General features: G+C 52.9%; 1 protein-coding gene across 3 annotated transcripts in view; it reads left to right on the top strand.

Moving 5' to 3' along the window:
• The window catches only part of Egfr (epidermal growth factor receptor), a 213,004-nt gene that overhangs the window by 165,527 nt on the left and 25,156 nt on the right, over positions 1-22,321 (top strand). Inside the window, exons 2-5 of one of the 3 annotated variants that reach the window (XM_084595087.1) lie at positions 18,729-19,346; positions 20,070-20,194; positions 20,708-21,615; positions 21,741-21,908. In XM_084595087.1, the coding sequence (XP_084451213.1) occupies positions 19,238-19,346; positions 20,070-20,194; positions 20,708-21,615; positions 21,741-21,908 (1,310 nt within the window). In that variant the 5' untranslated portion in view covers positions 18,729-19,237. Of the gene's footprint in view, positions 1-18,396; positions 19,347-20,069; positions 20,195-20,707; positions 21,616-21,740; positions 21,909-22,321 lie in introns of those variants that run through there. The other 2 variants (XM_084595089.1, XM_084595088.1) reach the window with 2 other exon arrangements.

Below are 22,321 nucleotides of genomic sequence, written 5' to 3'. Positions count from 1 at the left end.
GTGCGTTTTATCGCTAAAAATTGGTTGTGCGGGCATCATGAGACATAGCATAAGCTTCGTTGGCCTTTCGTTTTCCATGAACGCGTGACACCATGGAGCGGTGACGACGAATGTGTGCCGAGGCGAGCGGCCTCCGTCAGTGCACGTTAAAGAATCCCAGGTGGTCGAAATTTCCGGAGTCCTCCACTACGGCGTCTCTCATAGCCTGAGTTGCTTTGGGACGTTAAACCCCACAAACCAACCAAACCAACCATCCGCTTAGCCGAGCGCCGCCATGTTGCCGTAACCCAAGCGATCCAACGGCGGCTTGGGGCGAACGCTATTTTGGAAAAATAGGGGCCGCCCCAAGCGTTAACCCAAGACCCCAAGCGCGCCTTACGTTCTGCGCATGCGCACTTCGACGCCCCAAGCTTCTTGGGGGGCCCCAAAGCTTGGGGCCCCCTATTCTAAAACTCTCTATTGCTTCGTTACGGCGGCGGTGACCTCCGGTCAGCCGCCTTTCTATCGCCTCTCTTCCCTTCGCGCCTCGTCCGACGTCACGCAAGGGGCGCCCAGCTGTTTCGGTGGCGGAGAAAGTCCCCGAGCGCTTGTGTGACCCACTTATTTCGCCCGCGCACATCCGCGCGCGCGCGCGCGCTGCCTGCCTCTCGCATCTGGCAATGGGTGCGTGAGCGTTCTCGGTCCGCGCACTAACGCTGACGTCATGCGTACGAGCCTGCTTCTGTTGTGAGGCGTCGTAACGTGACCCGGGACGCACAAATGGTTCGCACGTGTCGATAAATGACGACGTGAAAGTCTATTTTCCGGACGTTTTGGGGGCGGACGTTTCCGGGCCCGTGTAGATTGCAGTAAATTATCTCGAGAAGTGCGTGCAGTTGCTTTACGGATTTCTTTACACGCTGATACAATGAAATTCGCTAATTCGAACCGGTGCGTACGTGTACTCCTTGTCAACATCAAAGGGCTCGCCTAAATTGAATTTTACATGAACGGAACAAACGTGCGCTGCTTTTCTGATTTGTAATTATCGTGATTCATGACTCGACAGCACTGCGAGTTTGGCTTATGGCCAAACGAGCCAGACAGTCTCATAACGCCAATTCCCCGTAGCTTAAGAAATGAATGTTCTGTACGACGTACGCCTATATGACTCCTCTGAAACTGCGTTCGGTCGAGTTTATGCGTTGAAACTCGCTTTCACAATGTGCTTAAACTGAAGCGCACTAGTATTGATATGCGAGACGGAATGATCTGCAGTCATGCGACTGACGTGTCCGAGATGTCCGAGAACGATGTGCAGTCGAGTCGTGAACGTCTCCGGATTGACAAGGCGCCGGTGTGTTCCACCACTGGCTGGGACGTTTATGCCGCTACTGGTAGGGTGCGCTGCGCTCAGTAGCGTCGCGAGTGCTGGCAGCAACCCTGCAAGTTTAGCAATGCGCGCTTCGTCGTCTACGCTGCTATCCGTGCGCCCCGCACTCTGATAACAACAGCTGTTTCCGCAACCCTGGGCGGGTGCTGCCCACTCCCTTTGGCACCGCTGCTTCTACGTGGGGAAAGTGCATCAAGCCGGTCGACGGGCGCTTGCAAAGAGAAAACCCCCCTTCGTCAATGGTACACTGCCTGGTGCTGTTCTGGCGGTCGTGGGCGCAGCAAATTTGCTTCCTTCGCAAGAGCGAACGCCTTTTGTCTTCTTAAGCGCACAACATTCGTCCGCGTCTCCTCCAGCTTCCGGTCGACGCTATTGTCGCTCGTTTTAATTTCGCGACAAGCGAAGTCTGTGGCGGATGCGCGCGTGCTCCGCGACACCCACGCGGATCATCGTCCGTGAAACACACCAAGTGGTCTAGGTGTATACTCCCCTTTCTTGTCCGTTAGAGGAAACCGCAGAAGAAGCGTTGTTTCTTCTCTGCCCGCGATCGTAGTGGTCCCACCTCGCACGCGCAAAAAAAAAAAAAAAAAAAAAAAAAAAAAAAAAAAAAAAAAAGAAAAAGAAAAAGAAAAAAAAAACAAAAAAAAAAACAGTGGCGCTGCGTTTCGTAATATTCACCATTAAAAGAAATAAAAAAAAAATCGGGAAAATCTTTGCTACATGGATGGCGAGGCACATATACACGCCATCTGCGCCGCTCCTAGAGTTTATATAGTAAGGCGTCGACACCGCGCCCTCTGCAGGAGGAGAATGGGGACTGGCCCGAAAAGCTTTCCCGTCGTTCTCTGGCGCCACCACACATCAAGCGCCTGATGGCCGCTGCGTCAAGAGCTGAAGAAACGGAGCCATAGCGCGAGCACGCCCGTTTCAGGGTGGCGCATCCACCACCAGTCAGTTCGCTGCTTCCCAAAAACGCGGCGTTGTTCTCTGGAGGAAAGTGCGCCACCACACCTCCTCCTCTTGCCTGGCAGCATCTGGTGACTCTAGGCAGCGGTGAGCGTCTTGGACCGGCGACAGGCGTCGTTGGCCCGCGCAGCACACAATGGTGCCTTCATCGTCGCTCTCTGCCACAGCTGACCCACATCGGCGCACCGTCGTCTTCCCTCTTCGAACGTGGCTAACGCTGCTGCCGCTATGCTGTGGGCTTCGCCCACACGCAGCGTCGACCCGCGTTGCACAGGCGTCGCCGCCTGTGCTGCTGCGGTAAAGCCCACCGTTACTTTTCTTTTTGTTTCATTATGCGGCCGTTTTGGGAACCGGCAGGGTAAAAATAAAGGAGCTCGATCGCCGAGGCGATAAAAGAAAGGCCGTCTTTTTGAGCCCGTCGAAAAGAAATGCCAGCTGCCCACTACCATCTCACTTTCTGTGTCGGGTTCTCTCTAGACTGTTTTTCTTTTTCTTTTTTTTTTTTTTATCGTGGTTAGGGGCCGCGTGATTAATGTGTCAGGGGTACCCCCCCCCCCCCCCTCTCGCCCTTTTTTGTGAATGATCTATCGGGAATGACGGAATATTTTTTTTTCTTTTTCACGAAGCACTACACTTCTTCAGTGCTTTGCGGTGAGCAGGCTCATGGTGACCACTTACCGTTATCCGAGCGCTCGTCGTCCAGTGGGTTGAGAGCCGCACTGGACGCATGGTTCTAAGATCATGCGACTGCAAACGTGACTGTTGAATCTCATCGAAATACCTCGTGCCCGATCGCCTCCGTTTCTTAAGGTGCGGCTTTAGTGTGGCGTTGGCTGTGTCTGCAAACAATAGCGCATGCCTGTCGCATTAACGTAGCATCCTCACTTAGGCCGCTTGAATGAGCGCCGGGTTTCGTAGCTTGTTTTATAAGACATATAAATCGTCTACAGCAGCTGTCGTCGTTAGCCCTTGTTGGCGCTTCAGAGAAACTGCATGTTCTGTTCGAGTGGGATAGAGGCCTCACCTCGGTGTAAGAAATGATAGTATAGTGTATTCTTAAACCATGGGCCTAATGCAGCGTGTCAGTCTTTCGGAGTGGCCGCAGTAGCTCGCACACTTCTCCTTAGCACCTCTTCTAGACTTTTGACACTGTTCGCACGTCTCGAAATAGCTCTCTGCTGCATTGCTCCGGTGCATTGTGAATACGTCTACATGACTGGCCGCGTTTGGTTTCAGGTCGTACGTGTTGGTATTTTATTCAGTTCCCTCTCCCACCGGTCCCTACCGGCTCCATCTTCTCTTTCATCGTTATTCATCGTTATTATGTTTCCTCTTTTTAATGCAAGGGATCGCGAACACATATACGTTGGGCCAAGCGCGACGGGCACCGGTGACGTCACTATAGGCGCCCACAGCAGGCGGTCCCAACCTGGCAAAGAGAACACAGCTGCCATTGTGTGCAGCCTGCAGGGACCGGGTCGCCGCTGCGGACCGGTTTAAATGACGTTAATGGATGGCTCGCGTTTTCGGCGGAGGCGGCAAGCCGCCGCAGTGGCCGCGGGGCCAGACTGGAGAAGAGCGCTACAGCGGTCACTGCAGGGGCCGAGGTGGTTAAGAAGAGGGACAGCGCTCGCGGAGACGAATAATAAAAACAGAATGGAAAGGGGAAAGCCGCATCGCACTCACTTAACCTTCATTTCTAATAAACAGCCTCGCATCTATCGCGGCCGCTGGCGCGTCTTAATAGTGCGCGCGAGAGTTAGTGGTCCGTCCGTCGCCTGGGGTCAGTGGATCACGGCGTTTACCTTGTTTGGAGGGCGCTTTGTTCGCCCGTGCGAAGCGATTACAAAACGGGGCAGCCGTAATGACATTGCCCCTCCTCCGTCTGCAGCATACTTGAATTCTCATCCGTACTTTCCTGGCAGACCAAGATTGCCGCAGCGATTCAGTTTTGCCGCGTGAGTGGATTGACTTTTTCCGTGTGAGTGGCTGAGCGACTTGGTGCGCGCAGCGTTCTCCTTTCGGTTCATGCGTGGAGCGCCGATCCCCCTTCGTCGAGCAGCGCTGGTCGTCACAATTCAAAGGTAGCGCGGAGTTGGCTGAAACGAGGGAATTACTCTGATCTCTTGTCAGTTTAGTCGACGCGTTCGGACAGGGCTGCTCGCGGCGTCGGAAAATTGCTCGACAGATCGCGCTTTAATGGTGCGCGTTGCATGACGGGACGGACGCTCCATCTGCTCTCGCTTCTGCTCGCCGGGCTATTATACATAGCATTAGCTATCACTCGCAAGAAACCCGCTGCTAATTTACCGCATTTTCCCCCTGCCTTCCGTTCCAAGTGGATCGGTGTCAGAAGGCCGGCGGGTCACGTGGTAGCGTGCGCAAAGCGCGAGTCACGGCTGCGCACAATCGGATGGAGGTTCGAGGAGAAAAAGCTAATCGGCGCGGAAGGTTGCTTTGTGACGACGCCTGGCCGGAAGAGAAGATCTCGCGAAGAGAGAAGGCGTGAGAAAACGCTCATCACGTTCTGTCTTGCAGAGAAGCATCCGGGTGTTTTGTGCGCTTAGACGTCAGAAAGGCCGGCATTTTTTTTTTTTCTTTTTTAAATAACAGCAGATCATGTTGGCTGGGCTCGTACGCAGCAGCTTATCTCGCCGAATGACTTCATGCATCACGCTTCACGGAACATATTCTTTGAAGAGCGAACATATTGCACCCTACACGCGATTTGTGTTGAAAGTGACAGTCGCATCTTGTTTATGTATGTGCCATGTGCCTGCCAACTCGTCATCGTTTAATGGATCGTACGACAGGTCCGCCATGTGAGCGATGTTGTCAACGTGCGCGCTAAACAGACCGCTTTGTCTAGCGCCGACTTTTGACCGCGACTACTCTACGTTGTTCCGTGTCACTGTTCGCCTTCTCACGGGCCTCGACTCGCTGCAGAGAGGCGTGTCATGTTGCAACGCAAGTGACCGCCGCGTGGACCGGCGGGGTCTCATTATGGGGGTCGTCGCTTTCGACGTGAGCGCGGCAGCTCTTCCGCAGTCTCGTTCGCTGTCCCCGTCCCGTGCCTTGTCGCAGCCGTGAGAAAGGCCTCCCGAAAACTATAGCGGGCCTTGAGAACTGCACTGCCGCGCGCTGGTGGGCAGCGACGGTCCCCCCGGCGTGAGCGAGCACAAGAGTGGTCAGTTTCGTCGGGTATACTGAAGCGATGGAGCACGGATATTCGCACTCAAGCTGCCTCTGAGGATAAAACAATATTTTGTGGCGTCTTCTTATTATTTTATTTTCTTTATTTAGCTTAAACTGTGGGATTTGTCGTCGGATATTTTCTGAGTATCGGGTGCACTTCTCGTATAGAGCTTCTCGAAATGCAAGTCTACTGAGCCTCGCGCAAAATTTCCCCACTCGCGCGACGTTTATAAGCTTGCACGTCACGACTCACGAGTGTTCGCCGCAATTAAAGTTTGCCACGGCTGCGCCAACTTCATCCTCTCCTCTCTTCCTATCGGCTTCAGCAAAAGCAACAAATGACAGAAACGAACAGAAGCCCCTTCAAGGGAGTATATATACGCTGGCCTTTGCAAGCTGTTATGCCTGGAAAGGCTGTTCCACGCATAACACGCTTGCGAAGGCTCGTGAATATTCCAGTGACGGGGCTTCTGTTCCTTTCTGTCATTTGCTGTTGCTGCTTTACGAATGCGCAAAAAGTACGCAAAGTTCGCTTAAAAGCTAGCTGAGACAACAACGGCTGGAATAAATGCTATAGCAAATAGTTGTAAAGAACGGAATGGTCATGTCGTGCGTCGCATTTCACGCTAGACTAAGTTCGCTGCCAGGTTAGGAGATGCGCGGTTCCATACCTGGTACTGTTTTGTAGGAGGCCCGGAATGGCGTCGTTCGATGCTAATCTCCGCCAAGCTGTTGTTCCAGGCAGCGTTGACAGGACTGAATTGGCGCTTAGCTCGAAGTGACCAGTCCATATGCCTCCGAGCGAGAACATTTAATGTCCTTGATCTCTGTCTGACACCTAACCAGAACTAGCCTTCGTGAATTGATGCGGCTTTTACTCCCCATTGGAGGAGAACCTCTGCTTATGGCGATTTCCACTGGTCGATCGGAGCTGGGCGCCCGAGCCGACCTAAAGCGCTACAGAGCGAACCACCCTTGGTCGACCAGCGGAACGTGTAGAGCACGCGGCGGAAGTAAAGCTGAGCCGGTTTCGAAAGTTGTAGCCGCATCCCAACGCCAAAATGTTTGCGGTTGATAAACAGGCAGGAGTGCGGCCCTCAACAACTTGCTTTCTCATTTTTTAACGCTGCAGACGTTTTTTCGATAGAAGACGCACTTCGACATATTCGCGCAAAAAACGGTGATGCCCAGTGTCCTCTGCCGATATCGCTGAAACGGTCAGAAACAGCCAAAAGAATCCAGCAGCATCCGGAAGTAGCCGCGTCAGCGACTAGGACTTCCGGCGAGATCCGACTTCGGTCGGCGGATCGAGCTGGAGCGTCCCGAGCTGCCCCAAAAGACCAGCGGAATACGCGCAACCTATCTTGGTCGACCAGTGGAATTCGAAATCGTCGTCCCGGAGCAAGAAAACGTGCTCCGTAGCGACCAGTGGAAATCGCCATTATCCTAGGTGCTCTTTTCCCTCTTTGCCACGACCACCCCTTCTTTTCTTTAATACCCATTCCCCGCGTGGTGCAACGGCGGTGATTCCCTCAATAGAGGAGACAGTTGAAAGCACCACGTTACCCCCCTTTCTCCCATCCCAAACCAGAACATCAATCCTCCTCCTCCTCCGCTTCAAATTTGGACTAACCGTTTCAGACGTATAGCTAAAGAAAAGATGGCGCCCTCTTAAACGAATTAGCGCGGCACTTCAAGCTTTCGCTTTTTTTATTATTATTATTGACGGTATCTTACTGCTGTCGTGCCCTGTTACTGTAGTTCCTTTTAAATTTCTGCCCGAGGCAAGGCAGTAACGGACCGATAAACCGAAGGGACAAAGCGCAGTTTTTTTTGCGCTTTTCCTGCCTACGCCTGCTTTTTTTCCTGCCTACGCCTGAGCGAGGAGAGTTGGGAGGAGGGCGGGGAAAGGGGGGCGCCGCCGCACAGGTGCTTTCTCCCCGTCCCGGCTGAACGCGCGAGCACACCGGCGAGCTCTGCCGCGGGGCCGTGGTGCGAGTGACCCGAGGGCGTCCCTTTTGTCGCTGCACGTGTACGGTGCCCACGTCGCCGCCACCTCGAACCCAGAAAAGGGCGCACGGGACGCGGAAGACGCGAATCGTTTAAGCGCGCGTATGCTTGTTCGCATGCCTAATTCGCCGTGGTGGCCCGCTGTCACTGGGATATGCTACGCGCTCACCACCTCCGGCGGGGGAGTGGTTTCCCTTTTGTTTCTTTTTCTTTCCTCCCGCAAGACAATGATAGCACACATGTAGCTGGCGAAAAGTGTACCGAGTGACTCATCGGAAGGATGCACCGCCATCTGTCAAGGGGCATCTTAAAAAAAGGGCGGGTGTTATGCCCGGTGTGTACGGTTGGTTGCTGGGCTCGGGCTGCTGGAGTGCGTCGAGCGTAATTTGTGTCTTGGGCGGAGACCGAACACTATACTGCACTTCCCTTCACTGCAGCGCAACGGCAGAAGGGCAGGGCTGGAAGAGCTCTGGAGGCGTTGGTTTACAAACGAAAACAGGAAGATGAAAAAACTCAGGTTTACACGGCCTTTTTCTTTTTCTCCTTATCAAGGATCGTGGTCATTTGGGTGTTACTATAACAGCCTTACCGTTTCGTTGGGGAGAAGGCCCGTGCGAAAAGGCTGAGCGTAGCGCAGTTATCTTTTAGAATTTTATTCTTGCCGAAAAATGAAGAACCTCACAGAACTTGCCGACTAAAGCGGGTGTGTTGGTACTGTCACGGAAAAGGCTTGTCGTGTGTAGGCGCCGGCGTTTCCAATCGGTTTCTGTCTAGGCTTAGCGTTTTTCTCCGCTTTGTACTTTTTGGTCTCAAACGCCCACATGGCTGTCACGGTCATGATGTTAACAATTTTCATCGCAGTTTCATTCGATAGTGGCGCTGCTGCGCCGTTACCGGGCTAACCTCTAACCGCTGAATGATCTACGATTGCGCCATCTGTGTATCTCCATTTGATTACGCGCATGTCATTCTTCGGCCGAGTCTAGCTCACTTCTTTGTGTCTCTCAACGTCCCAAAATCTTGTCATGACGGCAATACTTCCGCGCGCGCGCGCGCGCGCGCGCGTGTGTGCGTGCGTGCGTGTGTGTGTGTGTGTGTGTGTGTGTGTGTGTGTGTGTGTGTGTGTGTGTGTGTGTGTGTGTGTGTGTGTGTGTGTGTGTGTGTGTGTGTGTGTGTGTGTGTGTGCGTGCGCGTGTGTGTGTTGTACCTGGGTCCGATCACAATCACACATCTCTCATAATTACGGGACGCTTCAGGCTACGCCGCTGAATTAACGTCAGCGAACTGCCTTCCCTCAGATGTCCTCCACTTGGGTTCCTTCGGCGGCCAGCGGTACGGGCGCGCACATACATTTCATACCGCGGCAGTTTATACTTATAGTGGGGGTCACCCGAGAAATTCTCGGCGCCGCTCGCCCCTGCTGCATCGTCCATTGCGTCCTGCCGTGGCCGCGGGCATTCTTCTCTTACCTCACATCGTTCCGTGCGGCATTCGGCAGCAGCGCCTTCGAGGGGTCACGGCGGGAGAGGGTGACGAGGGAAGGCACCAGAGCGAAGAGAACCCGCGAGGTATATGGCGAGGAAACCCAACGGTGTGCGCCTTGCTCTCTGAGAAAGAAAAAAAAAAAAAAGAAGAAAGAAAAGCGGACCAAGGGACGGCCGCCGCCGCCGTTCAGATTTCAATGCGACGGCCTTGAAGATGGGGTGCCGAGGAGAGATTCCTTTTCTTTGCCACAAGGAGAGAGGTCGAGGTGGCGTCAAAATGCGGGCAAGAAAAAAAAAAAGCGATCTAATGCATATGATTTTTTTTTTTTTCTCATAACAATCACGCTCTCCGAGACGTTCGCAAGCATCGTGGCCTTCTGCGGCACCACCAGCAGCGGTTGTTTATTTCTGCCGCGGTCCTTTTATGCGCCTTACGGAGCGGGTAGGAAAGAAGGGGACGCGCTATGAGAGATGCGGGGGAGAAGTCGCCGGGGCGCGGCTCTTGGGAGCGCGCACCCATTCGAGCAGTGTGGATTCCCCCGACTCGCACCCCTCCTTTCTTTGTAGATGGGAAGCTCGAGAGGGGAGCCGCTTCTGTCTCCTCGCGACTGTCCCAGAGAACCCCGGGTCAGACTGAGGCCGCCAGACGGCCGGTGGCCCAGACCGGAGCGCAGGTGCCTTTGTTGCTCGCGAGCGGTGCGGCTCCCACACACCTCCGCTCGGGATCCGACTGTTCCAACTCGCAATCGGGCGTCGCATGTGTGTCGAGGGTGATGGCGGCGTCCTTTCTCCCTCCTTCCGCCTTGGTGGCTGCGCTCTGACGTGTTTACGGTTGTCTCTCTCCTGTTCTTAAGACCCTGCACCCATTTGCCCTACATCTCGGCCGTGTATAGCAGACGTGACAGGCAGGAGTGGCGTATATTGTTTGCACGGCTGCGCGCCCATATCGTTTGGTTAGTCGTGTGGCGCTGAATTAATGCAAAGGTGCTGATGGCGTGGGTGAAGAGTCCTCCGACACGACTTTCCTATCTTTACAGCCACTGGGGGTGAAGAGTTCGTCTCGGAAACTACCGCTGCAAAAAACAACGAACAAATGACAAGCCGCGCCCACCTTCAGTGGCTGCCATATTACGCCCCGGTGTCAGCGATTCTTGGAGTGGGTTCCTTTTAACGCATTTCTCAGCAGTATGGGCGGTTTCCGTACCCAAGTTCTCTGCCAGCGTTCTTGCCGTGGCATTCGCCTCCGTCGGCTCCGCAACAGCTGCTGGCTGCGTACCGAGCCGTCTCTTCAGCTTTTTGTTACGTTTGGATGTCCCGCTTGCGTGAGCGCCTTTTGCACTATCTGCTGATCGAACGTAGTAGAAAGATATATCTGACCGAGACGTGTGCGGAATTGCGCGGAAGTCTTGCGAACGCGTTCCCGGTGCAGAGTGTAGAACTGCTTAGATTGCGCGGTCGCCCAAGCAATTTTTTTTTTTTTTTTTACGCACACGCTTGTAGCAAGCTAAAGAAAAATACTCATATAATCAAACAGGCGAGGTAGTGCCCATATTATCCGCACTTGATTCTCCTGCTTATATCCACACCCCTTCTGACTCGCGTGACAACGCGCTAGCGTTTCAGCGGGCTGTATACAGTCGCCTCACTGTCCGTCAAAAGCGCGCTGATCCGTTTTCGATTCGCATCCGGAAAGAGACTGGTAGAACTGAACGAATCGTTGGGAAAGGAGTTGCGTAACTATTGGTTGCGACTATTACCGCTTCCCGTGACTAGCCTAGAGTGACAGGAGCAGCAGCTTTTGGTCGCGGATGAGTGATTAGACGGGCCGCGCGGCTGCCTCAGTCCGATTGGCGGCGCGCGAACTTCCTCGTGGCAGCGCGTCAATTGTCTTATTATTTTGCTTATTCCCAAAATGAGTGGTGGGCCGAACCGGCAGTCACTGACCGGTCTCAGTTACGCACATGTACCTACGTACGTCTAAATAACACCTTTATCTACTTATTTATTTTTCTTGTCCGCCCAGCGTCCGTCGTTGCGACTCCTAATAGCGGCATCGGTGGCGTTGTTCTAGCGATTGTTGTTATTACACGCAGAAGCAGTAGCAGCATCAGAGGCGGCGGCGCGATAGAGGTAGAAAAAGGAAATCGAAACGCCCGTTCGTTCCATCGTCTGTACGGCGTATCTTAGCTCTCTCTTTATCCTTCTTTCTGTTGCCTGCGTATAAGGGCTACAGGCACTGCGAATGCAAGTAGGAATGGGAAGAAGGAGAAGAAACCACGTTACACGCGCATCTAGGGATTTGCGGGTTGCGAAAAGAAAGGGGGGGGGGGGGGGGGGGTCAATAATGGAGGTTTTCCAATTTCGGCCTCGCGAAGGAGGTGCAGAGCGAGGCGCCGCGGCTGTCGGTTGATCGTCCTCACGCCGAAGAAAGTGCGCGGTATGCAATAAGCTGCGAGGAGAAAGATGCACGTCGCGACAAAGGGGAAAACGGCGGGGGAGAGAGGCGTACACTCGGGTTACCGAGGGGCAACTCGAGGAGGACACGGCTCGCACTGCTTGTTGCGGGAGGAAGCAATGGGCGAGCCCCTCCTCCCTCAGATGCAGCGTTGGACGGAGAAGAGTGTCCGAGCGAGAGCTTGTCATAGAGGGAGAGAGGAGGATGGAATAGCGGAGAGCAGACCTGTAATAATCGGCAGCACCTTGCGCTCTCAGAGGACTGCAGGGGCTGCAGCGTCTCAGTCGCGTTGGGACAGGGCGCATTTTGCCAGAGCTGCACGCAGGTACCTACACAACACTGCGGGTCGCCGTCCGGGGCAATTTTCGATAGGAAAGTCTGGGAAGGAGGGTAGACTCTCGCATCACTCGAGGCTTTCTTGCTTTTCTCATGGGCCACTCGTCATCATCGGCCCTCCTGTCTGGTGGTTTGTGTTGTTCCGAGCAACGCCGCAGTGGGCCGTTTGGTGCGCTGCCGTCGCTCGAGGCGTGCATATTTATGGCCGGATTTTTGTCGCCCTCGCGACGGCCTTCGAACGCCGATCGGATTAATGGAAGTATGTGCCTTACATAATAGACGCCCCGCCGCCGCCGCCTTGGGGTAGCGGGGCCCCCCCTTCTCTTTCCCTCCGCTCCGGCATTACGGGGCCTCTCAAAGAACCCCCTTTCCTCCAGCCAGACACCTGCAAGGCAGACACATTCCTTATGTCATTTTGGCGTCTTTTCTTTTTTTTTTTTTTTTTTTTTTTTTTTTAGAGCGCAGCTCTTTGGCGCTTTTTCTTATTGTCGTCCTCGTCAAATGGTCTTCGTGTTTAGATCCGAAATATCGTTACGCCGGCACCGTGACTGCAGCATTGCCATTCTAAATGACAGAATAAATCTTGTTGCCTTGAGGAGTGTCGGAATCGCGTCAGTCGCTGCCCCTACTGATGTTTCTTCGCTTACTTTTTGTACTCCACTCCCCCTAAGAGGCTTCCTCTGATGGCGCTGCCATCCACGGCAGTATATGTCTTAAGACAATGATCAACCTCAGACTGCCCCGACCCACATACTTGACACTGAATCTGTCTTGGGCGTTTCTTTTCTTTTTTTTTTTTTTCGGCGAATATATTTTCCCATCCGGATTAAGTTGTACGCGACTTGTGACAGTAGTTCTGAAGGTGTTCCCGCTCTTTGACGGCATCGCAATAAAATTCGCAATAAAATTCGTCTCATAAATCATTCACTTGACTTTTTCTCTCAAGTGCTCCCATACGCACATATTTTTTTCGCGCGGTTCTCGCGGGTGCGTATCTCCTCCTACGCGCATGTGCGAATGTTACAGCATGTTGCGGGCTTGCGGTACACGTTCTCGATTGCCGTAAACTGCCTCGAGCGGTTGCCACCTACGACACATTGGGACTTCTGGCATAGCGTCATGCGTTACCATGAACAGGCACCAACAGCACAGGCTCCGATGACCCGCCCTTGGCCATTGGGGTCATCGGCGTACGTGTAGCTTCCGATTAGCGACCCGGTGAGAGAAAGAGCATTTAGAAGGTCTCTGAAAGCCTTTTTCTCTCCATCAGCTTATCGTTGCTATACTAAAACCAGGTCAGCCGCAAACAGCATAACAGCATATGTCGTGCTGGCTACTGGCAGTAGCGGTTTACGGCAACGGTGTGATAAGAAAAGAAAAGAAATAAAAAACTTTTGCGGTGCTGCTGCAGGTGGTAGCGTGTCGCCAGCGTCCTTGAACGAAGGGCATCGCCGTCGCCCTGTCTGTCTCGCCGGGCGTGGTGCCTCCCTCGCGCATGTTGGCAGGCTTGATATGAGATGATTGCGCAATGAAAACACAGCACGTGAACTCTTTCTCTTGCCGCGAGGCGGTGTTAGCTTACGTCACACCGTCAGAGAGAGAGAGAGAGAACTGAGAGCCACGAAGATACAGTCTTCTCGAACACTATAACGAAAAGTTTAAAGTGGTGAGAAGGGGGGGGGGGGGGGGGGGGGGTGCACTGTACAGAGTAAGCGTGGGTAGATTATGCTGCGCGATGATGAACGCGCAGTTTTCGCATTTTGTTGTCATCGTCGACGTCGTCGGAAACGCGAGCTGTGCGAAGTATGTATCTGGGAATGGCAGCGCGCTAACTCGATGCCTCGGCCAGGAGGGCGGAATGCAACTGTGCGCGGATCGAATGCCTCTGCAGGGGCTAGACGGCTGAGGTATTGTTTTGAGAACTGTGTGTACACAGGACGCATTCTTTTGCACGGCAAAAAGGAAAGAGAGCTGCAGGGGCCCTTACAATATATGGATAGGGGAACTGACTCCCGTGACACAATGGCGAAAGGGGTGCATTCTGTTCGAATGTCTCTTCATGTGGGCTCTTAATTTAGCGGTAGAGAACGGTTGGATAGGGTGCAATTCGAGGCGCGCTCTATCTCCAGTTCAACGACAGCATCCACCCTTCCTGGAACTATTAGTGGCGTACTGAACCCCAGCGAGGAAATGAATTAAATAGATTTGATTTTCTGATTTTGCTCACTGGCGCTGGACGGAGCGCCAGTGAGCAAAACTTCCTTTCTTATAATCAAGCTTTTAACATAGATTGTGAAAAAGTGCGTACTACGTTTTGTTTTATATGGAGCGTAACGTTTTGCGCATTTTTATCTCGTCTGTGGAAATTTACTCGAGGGGAATTGGTGGTGTTTAATGTCCCGACGCGATGCACTAGCTAAGACGCCCTAGTGAAGGGCTCCGGATTAAATTAAACCACTTAAAGGCTATTTAACATGCGCTGATATCACGCAGCATGCGCGCTGGCAGTTTGTGTATTGCCTCCATCGAAATGCGGCGCCGCCACAGGAATTGATACCGCGATCGTGAGATCAGCTGCCGGACGTCAAAACCACCGAACCGCCTCGCTGAATATTGTTCGAAGTTATTTGTTGTATATTCACCCGACGAACACTAGAAATGGATGGTGATGGTGAACAACTTTTAGTGATACAAAATAGGGAGGGCAGATAATATACGGCCCCGCGCAAGTAGGTGACAGCCCCAGTCCGGGATGTCATGTCCGGGCGATGCCATTGGTCGAAGCCGCTTCTTTTGACCGTCGGACCGAGGTTACACGCACACATATGCACGTGCCGCGTTAGTCATAAGTATACGGACCGTCTAGCCCGCTTCCTTGTTGAGCAGTGTGGGGCATTCTCCTCATTTGTTTCTCAAATTTCGAGAAATCAAGTCTGTTCGCGTGGTGTTACGGAAATTTCTCATCATTTATTACCACGATTCTAAGAGGAGTTCGGACAGAACACCTGGATTTTTAGCATTTGTTTTCAGCAATTACGAATGGTCATTGCAGCCGTCCCCGCTTCGAGCGAGTAGACAACGAAACCGCTACAGCTCATGACAAAAGGGGCGTATATAATCAGCAATTAAAGCATATCGCGGGCACGTCCTGAAGCGTCTGTTTCAGAGAATTGTCCGTTTAAAACGGAAAGCTCGGCAATAAACCGAAATGCTTCTTTCTTGGTCGCTAGACACGTGGCTATACAGCCTACCTCACATCGGCTGGGCAGCAGTCGTGCTGTAAAGATATAAACCTGGCGTCAGCGTAGCTTTCTCCGAGAAAAAAGCTGACTGGGCGAATGTTTGCGGAGCCTTCTCTCGGTCGATGATCTTCCGTTCCGGGCTCCTTGTAAAATGATAATGGGGACCTGCTTCTGTACTATGCCAACGCTTTCTGCGTCCTGTCTCTATAGCGTCGAGTCAACCGGAATGTCGTGTGAAGCATATACAGCCTTTTTTTGTTTGTTTTATATGTTGCTTTAGTTGTCTGCAGAATCTCAGCAGTGGCAGTTAGGAGCTGATATTTCTCGCTGAATGATTGCAGAAATCAATTACTTTAAACTAAAGGAAGACCCGAAGTCTTGCCAAAACATAATTCGATTTTCTTGAGCGCGGTGCTGTTAAAACCCCTGATTGTCCTTTAGTTAACTGTGCCTCTTTGAAGCGACGGAAGAGAGCGGGTTTGTCATCTGGAAATAAGTTTATGCCATATTGAGGGAGTCTGATAGTCCTCGTCTTAATACGAGAAGTTGAAGGTGCATTGTTCCTGTTTCTTGATCGGCGGGCGGATAGAGGAAGGAAATGGTAGAGGAACCAGTTCCATTTCTACAAGTAGTACGTGTAAATATCCTCGCTTATAAGGTCGGAAAATATTTGGACCTGGCGCGGTTCGCGTATTTCTTTGTAGGAAAGCTGCGCCGTGATCACGTGACGCGTTAAAAACATCCGTGGCTCGCCTTTCCCGGGGCTTTCGGCTCGGCAGCTATTCGGCGGCTGCGGCTTTCCCGACGGAAGCGACGATTCCTTCGTCTCCTCGTCTTATATCGGAGCGCAGTCTTGCGGCGCGATATGTTGTGCGCTGGTTTACGAGCTCATCAGCGGCGCTCACAGCGTATTCGCTAAGCGTGCCAAATGAAAGGGGATCAGTGCGCCGAATCCCACGGCTCGCGTTGAAGAAAAAACGAGTACGACTTCGCGCGGGCCTGTTTACGTGCCTGAGATTTCGGACAGGTTAGCGACCTGGCGCGTTGGTGGTCACGTGGCGCGAAGCATCGGCACGTCGCTCTAAGGCGCTGTCTGACTACGACGCAATGCTCCGAGATCGAGCTAATTTACTGCGGAGGGAAGGGGGCAGCCGGCGAGCGGTTGCCCAGGCGTCGCAACAACAAGCGTACGACATTTCGTTTTACCTCGTTTGATCGAGGGTCTCGGATGGCGAGAGTGACGACGGCCCGTTTTCGAATTACACGCCTTGCAGGGTTCTCAGTGCGATTCTCGGTGTTGTGCGCTGCGGCTCGTCTTGCGCGTGCGTGATTTTGGTTCGAAACACGAGACTGAACGGCAAACAAACAAAAAATAAGAAACGTGAACTGCGCGTGAAGGTGCCGAGGCGCTGAGTACCAGGCGCATAATATTCAACTTTCGTCCAACAAAAGCCCCCCCCCCCCCCCCCCCCCCCCCCCCCCCCCCCCCCCCCCCCTCCTTCCTTCTCTCTCGAGGGAATAAAGAAAAAAAAAAAAACGGAGCAACCGTGACCAATGCCGCAGTGTGTTTAGGTCACGTCTCTCGCCGTGACTTCAGCCCTCATCTCCCCTTGTTTCGTCTTCGGATTCAAAGGGAAGGAGGGCAGCTGGCATCGCTTCCTGCGTGGTGCATAAGGTTTGGGAGCTAGTAGGAGGAGGAGGGTGACGGGGACTGGTGGGTTGTGGGAGGGGGGGGATATATGATCTGCGAGAAAACGTAAGGGTCATCATCTCACTCAGGGTCGGGTCACGCCGCGAATGCTTGACCCGCAGCCGAGCGTACACTTCCTTTCTTCATCACCTTGATCCTTCTCGCCCCCTGTATAGGCGTGTTTATTTAATATTAGTGTTTCCTGCGCGGATTCGATCGCTTTGTGCCCTTTCTTCTATACTTGGCGAGAAATATTGGCTTCGTAGTTTAGAAAGCGGCCTAAAGGGAACAGCGAGACTGGGTTCTAGTATTCGTGTCTCTTTCGAGGGAGGGAAGTTGGGAAGCAAATGGATGAGGAATTGCGAGAGGTGTTCCTTTTGTTTACGGATGAGTGGTACTAATGGCTTGTCACGGCGTCATCGAGTCGCCGTGCTCTGAGCCAAGAGTGGCGATAGAGGGAACCCCCACATCCGAATTCATTCGCTACCCGCGTGGTTTCTCCAACCGGCGAATACGACCTGGCGCCGCTTGTGCTGCTTTGTACTACATCGCGATATTTGCGTGGGTGGGCACTCCGGTGTTTCATATGAATGGCTCCGTGGGTCGTGGTATCCGCGCTATAACGATGCGTCGAATCGACATGCTTTCAGGAACTACACAGTACTGCAGGAGGAAATGTGGAAGAGAAGGGGGGGGGGGGGGGGCTTTTACTGATTTATTTATAGGAAGGGAAAGGCGCGGTAACTGTCTCACTTGTTTTCTGTGGACACCGCAACCGCGCCGTAAGGGAAGAGAGGAAGGTAGGAATGAAAGTGGAAAGAGAGAAAGAGGAGCCGTAGTGGTGGGCTACGGAGTAATTTCGACCACCTGGGGATCTTTAACGTGCGCTGACATCGCACAAAGGTCAATTTGTTTGCGTGTGATGCGCTGTCGGAGGTGGAGTACGGCTTGTGTGGGCCTCTATCTGGAATTAAAGGTGCCAATGCTTTGGTTCATTGATGGAGGTTAAACAACGGCGTAGTTCCTTTTAAACTTACCACCAACCATTATGCTTCGAAGACTGATAATAATTTCCACTAATATTGCATAACACTGGCCAACGCAGTTCTTCAGTATGTATTTGTCTCGTCCACGTTTTATTTCACTGCAGTAGTACTTTGAATAATCCGTATCGAGAAATCAGCCATTATGTGAAAGCACGGTTGCGGCAAATAGCCGTGCAAATTGACCCGTTTTTTGACGTACTACACAGCATTTCTTGCGAACGTAAACAGTCGGCTTGAGCCGTGCCGTTAGCTTTTATCTCTGTTCGGCACGTTTTATGGCTTTTGCTTCGGCTAAAGAAATTTCTGGTGCTCATGTCGCGGTGGTTGGCGGCTACGAGCGCAACAACACACGTGCCCAGTGCGGGGTTCGGTCGATAATAAAAATAACCGCGGTAGTGAGCAGCTTCAGCTGTGCAGGCGACGAGAAGGGGGGAAGGGGGGGGGGGGGGGGGGGTAGAATCGGTCGCAGTCAAGCTGAACGGTCTCAGAGAGACCACTCGAGAGGCCGCAAGCGCACACGCAGCTGGCGCTGGTTGGGCCTTCTTCAAGGAGAGCGCCTCAGAGGGGTGCTCACCTAAGAAGGCGATTAGATAACGCCGCCTTATCTCACCGACAGCTTTCGGGGAGCATCGGCGGCACGCACAGCACCTTTTCGAGAGCTAAGCGGCGGCGCGGCCGCAATCCGAGTCGGCACACCGAAACTCGCTCGCTAGCTGTACGCTCCTGGACGCACAGGCTACGCGCCGAGACGGGCTTTCTTTCGGCCGTGAGCGAGTTCAAAGTGCGTCCGCGCCGCCGCGGCGTGTAGACGCGTAACGTAAGACGCAGAGGAGTCCCGCAGTCCGCTGTGCGGTTGGTCGATGGTTGGACGGCTCAGGTGTCGGCCCGCCGTGTAAACAATGCTTTCGCGCACCGCGTGACGGAATGTGCAGATGATGGCGAGGCGGCGGAGGCTGCTCCTACTCCGACCGGGCAGCGAGCTGGCCGTGGATCCCTGCTTCAGCATCCACCTGACGCGCAGACCCACCAGGTCGTAGAAGGTTCCTCAAGTCGCGGTCACCACCCGGATTCTCCAAAACAGCGCCCGACGCATCCCCTACTCATCGCTTCGAAGCTGGCGCCGCGACAGTGCGTGATATCGCGCCACCGGTGACTACTGCACAACTGGACTCGGGACGACTCATCCTTCGAGCGTCGTGCTGATACACGTGCTACGGGTACCGTTACTCAAGTGCCGTCGCAAGCAGTCATCCTGGTTATTATACTCTTGGTCGCTGTCAAGTTGTAGTTGCGCCTGATCGTGCACAACCGACGTCTTTTGACGCGATTCCGAAGAACGCCCTCTCGGAAGCTTTCCGTGGTTCCTGTTGAAAGACAAAAAGTGCTTTGGGCCGAACAAGGTGATGCGGACGACGGTGGTCGCTGGAAAGGTTGAGTCGCCATGACTGCGTGGACTCAAGTCGCCGTGGTTTTTCTTCTAGTCAGTTTGGGATTTCTTGTGGCTGCCGGTCAGTCCTCCAAGAAGAATGGACACGTCAAGAAAGGGAAAAGTACGTATCTGTGTCCCTTTTTTTCTCGCAGGCTGTTGACGGAGCCTGTTGTACTGTCTTTATGGGTTCCTTTTGCATCTGTGTGTATTACGTGACCATGCCAACGAGGTGAGAGTTGCGTTTTTGTGATTCATTTATTGTTTCGCGAACTTAAAAAGTGGTGACATTCTTCGAGCACACTGTTGTTAAAGAATCTAGTGGCGCGCTCAATTTCAATCGTTTTTTGTAATGCATAGTGGTGACATTCTTCGAGCACACTGCTGTTAAAGAATCGTAGTGGTGTGCTCAATTTCAACTGCTTTTATAATGCGTAGGGGTGACATTCTTCGAGCACACTGTTGGTAGAGAAATCATAGTGGCATGCTCAATTTCAGTCGTTTGGCTTTGCGCCAAGCATCTTCAGAGCGTTTATGCATTTATGTGTCGCTCATTCATTGGTGTTTTATCATGCTGGCCAGGTTGGTGAAGTTGATTTTTTTTTTTTTTTCGTTTGAGTCTGTACTGTATTGTAAAGGTCAGGGAGGTGAAATTCTTCAAGTGCAGTTCTGGATGAATTTTGCAGTACTTGTGCGCTGTGAAACTGTCAACATCTGGCTTTGCGGTAGACGTTTTACAATGTTTCCACATTTGTATTACGCGCATTGCCAGTGATAAAGAATTGTTCGACGTCGCGGGTGCAAGTTGCAAGCAAGGCATATGCTGACGTGCTGATGTTCTGCGCAGTATGCATCGGGACACATGGACGGATGTCCGTCCCTTCGAACCGGGAGCACCACTACCAGAACCTCAGGGACCGCTACACAAACTGTACATACGTGGACGGTAACCTGGAGCTGACGTGGCTGCAGGTGAGACTACAGCTTTTCTTCCAGTCCTTTGCCTTTGCATCGTAAGCTGCCATTCTTCTTCTCATACTCGATCGTTAGCGGCAAGGCGTTACGTGTAACTTCTACAGCCCTCGGGAAACGCGCTCACACTAAACAACAAATGCGCATAAATTCGTTGCCGAGTATAATGCTTTGGAAATCATTTGGGTTCAGTAAGCTGTACCAAAACATTTTACCGTCTACGAGCGTTTTATGTATTTGCCATTTTATAGAGTAATGGTCCTTGTCAACTATAGCGGTTGACGTTTCCGCACTTTTATAGCTTTGAATGAAGTGCCATGATGTGGGAACCATAATTGGCGCGGCGCTGAGTGCTTTGTGCCGACTTGTGACCGAACGTTCGCTTTTCGGTGTTCTTTGCCGAGTGCATCCCATGCCATTGCCTCCTGTTCACGAGACACTTGGGGAGATCTCGGCTGAGGACTGTGGTGCTTGCCAATGACCGATTCCTTCTGCACCCGCTTGCTCGTGCAGAACAAGAGCCTGGACCTGAGCTTCCTGCGCGACATTCGCGAGGTCACGGGCTACGTGCTCATCTCTCACGTGGACGTTCAGCGAATCCTGCTGCCCAGCCTGATGATCATCCGGGGCCGCAGCCTGTTCAAGCTGAATGTCCACGACGAGGAGTTCGCGCTCATCGTCACCCTCTCCAAGATGGAGAACCTCGAGTTGCCGGCGCTGCGCGACATTCTGCGCGGCAACGTGGGCTTCTTCAACAACTACAACCTCTGCCACGTGCGCCACATCCAGTGGGAGGAGATCCTGTCCGGCCCGCCGGCGCACATGGTGTACGTGTACAACTTCACGCAGCCCGAGCGCAGCTGCCCGCCGTGCGACGCGACCTGTCGCGGCGGCCACTGCTGGGGCGAGGGCCCGCACAACTGCCAGAAGTTCTCCAAGGTCAACTGCTCGCCCCAGTGCCACCAGGGCCGCTGCTTTGGGCCCGAACCGCGCGAGTGCTGCCACCTCTTCTGCGCCGGCGGCTGCGTGGGTCCCAAGCAGAGCGACTGCCTGGCCTGCCAGAACTTCTACGACGACGGCGTGTGCAAGCAGGAGTGCCCGCCCATGATGCGCTACAACCCCAACACCTACTCGTGGGACTACAACCCGCACGGAAAGTACGCGTACGGCGCCACCTGCGTCAAGGACTGCCCCGAGCACCTGCTGCGCGACAACGGAGCCTGCGTGCGCAACTGCCCGCCCAACAAGAAGGCCCAGCAGGGCGAGTGCGTGCCCTGCGACGGACCTTGCCCCAAGAACTGCCAAGGAGTGAGCGTCGTCAATTCCATGAACATCGAATCTTTCCGTGGGTGCACGATAATCGAAGGTTCCCTCACCATCTTGGACTCGACGTTCAACGGCTTCCAGGAGGTTTACGCCGAGTACGTAACTTTTGCCTTACTGCTGATAAGCTGTAATAATTAATAGCTTGTATTTGTGTAAGTTCAGCGCGAAGCTGTCTTGTTCCTGCTGATAAAAACGAACGCTTTCCAAATCCCTATTGCAGTTTCTCGTTCGGTCCGCGCTACGACAAGATGGACCCGAGCAAGTTGGAAGTGTTCAGCACACTCAAGGAGGTCACGGGCTACGTCAACATCCAGGCTTCGCATCCGAACTTCACTTCGTTGTCCTACTTTCGGAACCTGGAAGTCATCGGTGGTCGGACACTAACCGAGTAAGCTTTTCTATTTTCTTTTTACTTCGAGGAAAAAAAAAAAATGTAGACAAGGCCCCTGCTAATTGTGGTGCTGACTGCTGTATTAATTCGGATAGTTAATATAACGGTGAGGCGCGGATAAAACATAATAATAATTTCGTTTCCGGCTTATTTGTTGCTTGTTCTTGTAGCTTGTGTTCGTTCTTAGAGAGAAAACTGTGCCACGTATTTGTGATAAAATGCATTTTAAACGACGATCCCGGCCAGGCTCCTTTTGCCCTTTCTGTTATTGATGTCTATCCACTGTAGGTTACTTTTGAGGTTCTGCTCATGGTCGCGTAAATTAATAAATAAGTGTTTGGGTGCAAGTAGAGAAAAGGAAGAGCGCGGATAGAAACTTGTTTTTTTTTTTTTTTTTTTCGTTCTTGAGA

Source organism: Amblyomma maculatum, chromosome 2 (assembly GCF_055883805.1).
Source record: "Amblyomma maculatum isolate TAMU_Amacu chromosome 2, ASM5588380v1, whole genome shotgun sequence".
In the NCBI taxonomy this organism is placed as follows: Eukaryota; Metazoa; Arthropoda; class Arachnida; order Ixodida; family Ixodidae; genus Amblyomma; species Amblyomma maculatum.
The sequence above is the reverse complement of the archived record's forward strand: the minus strand, read 5'-3'. Positions and strand labels throughout refer to the sequence as shown.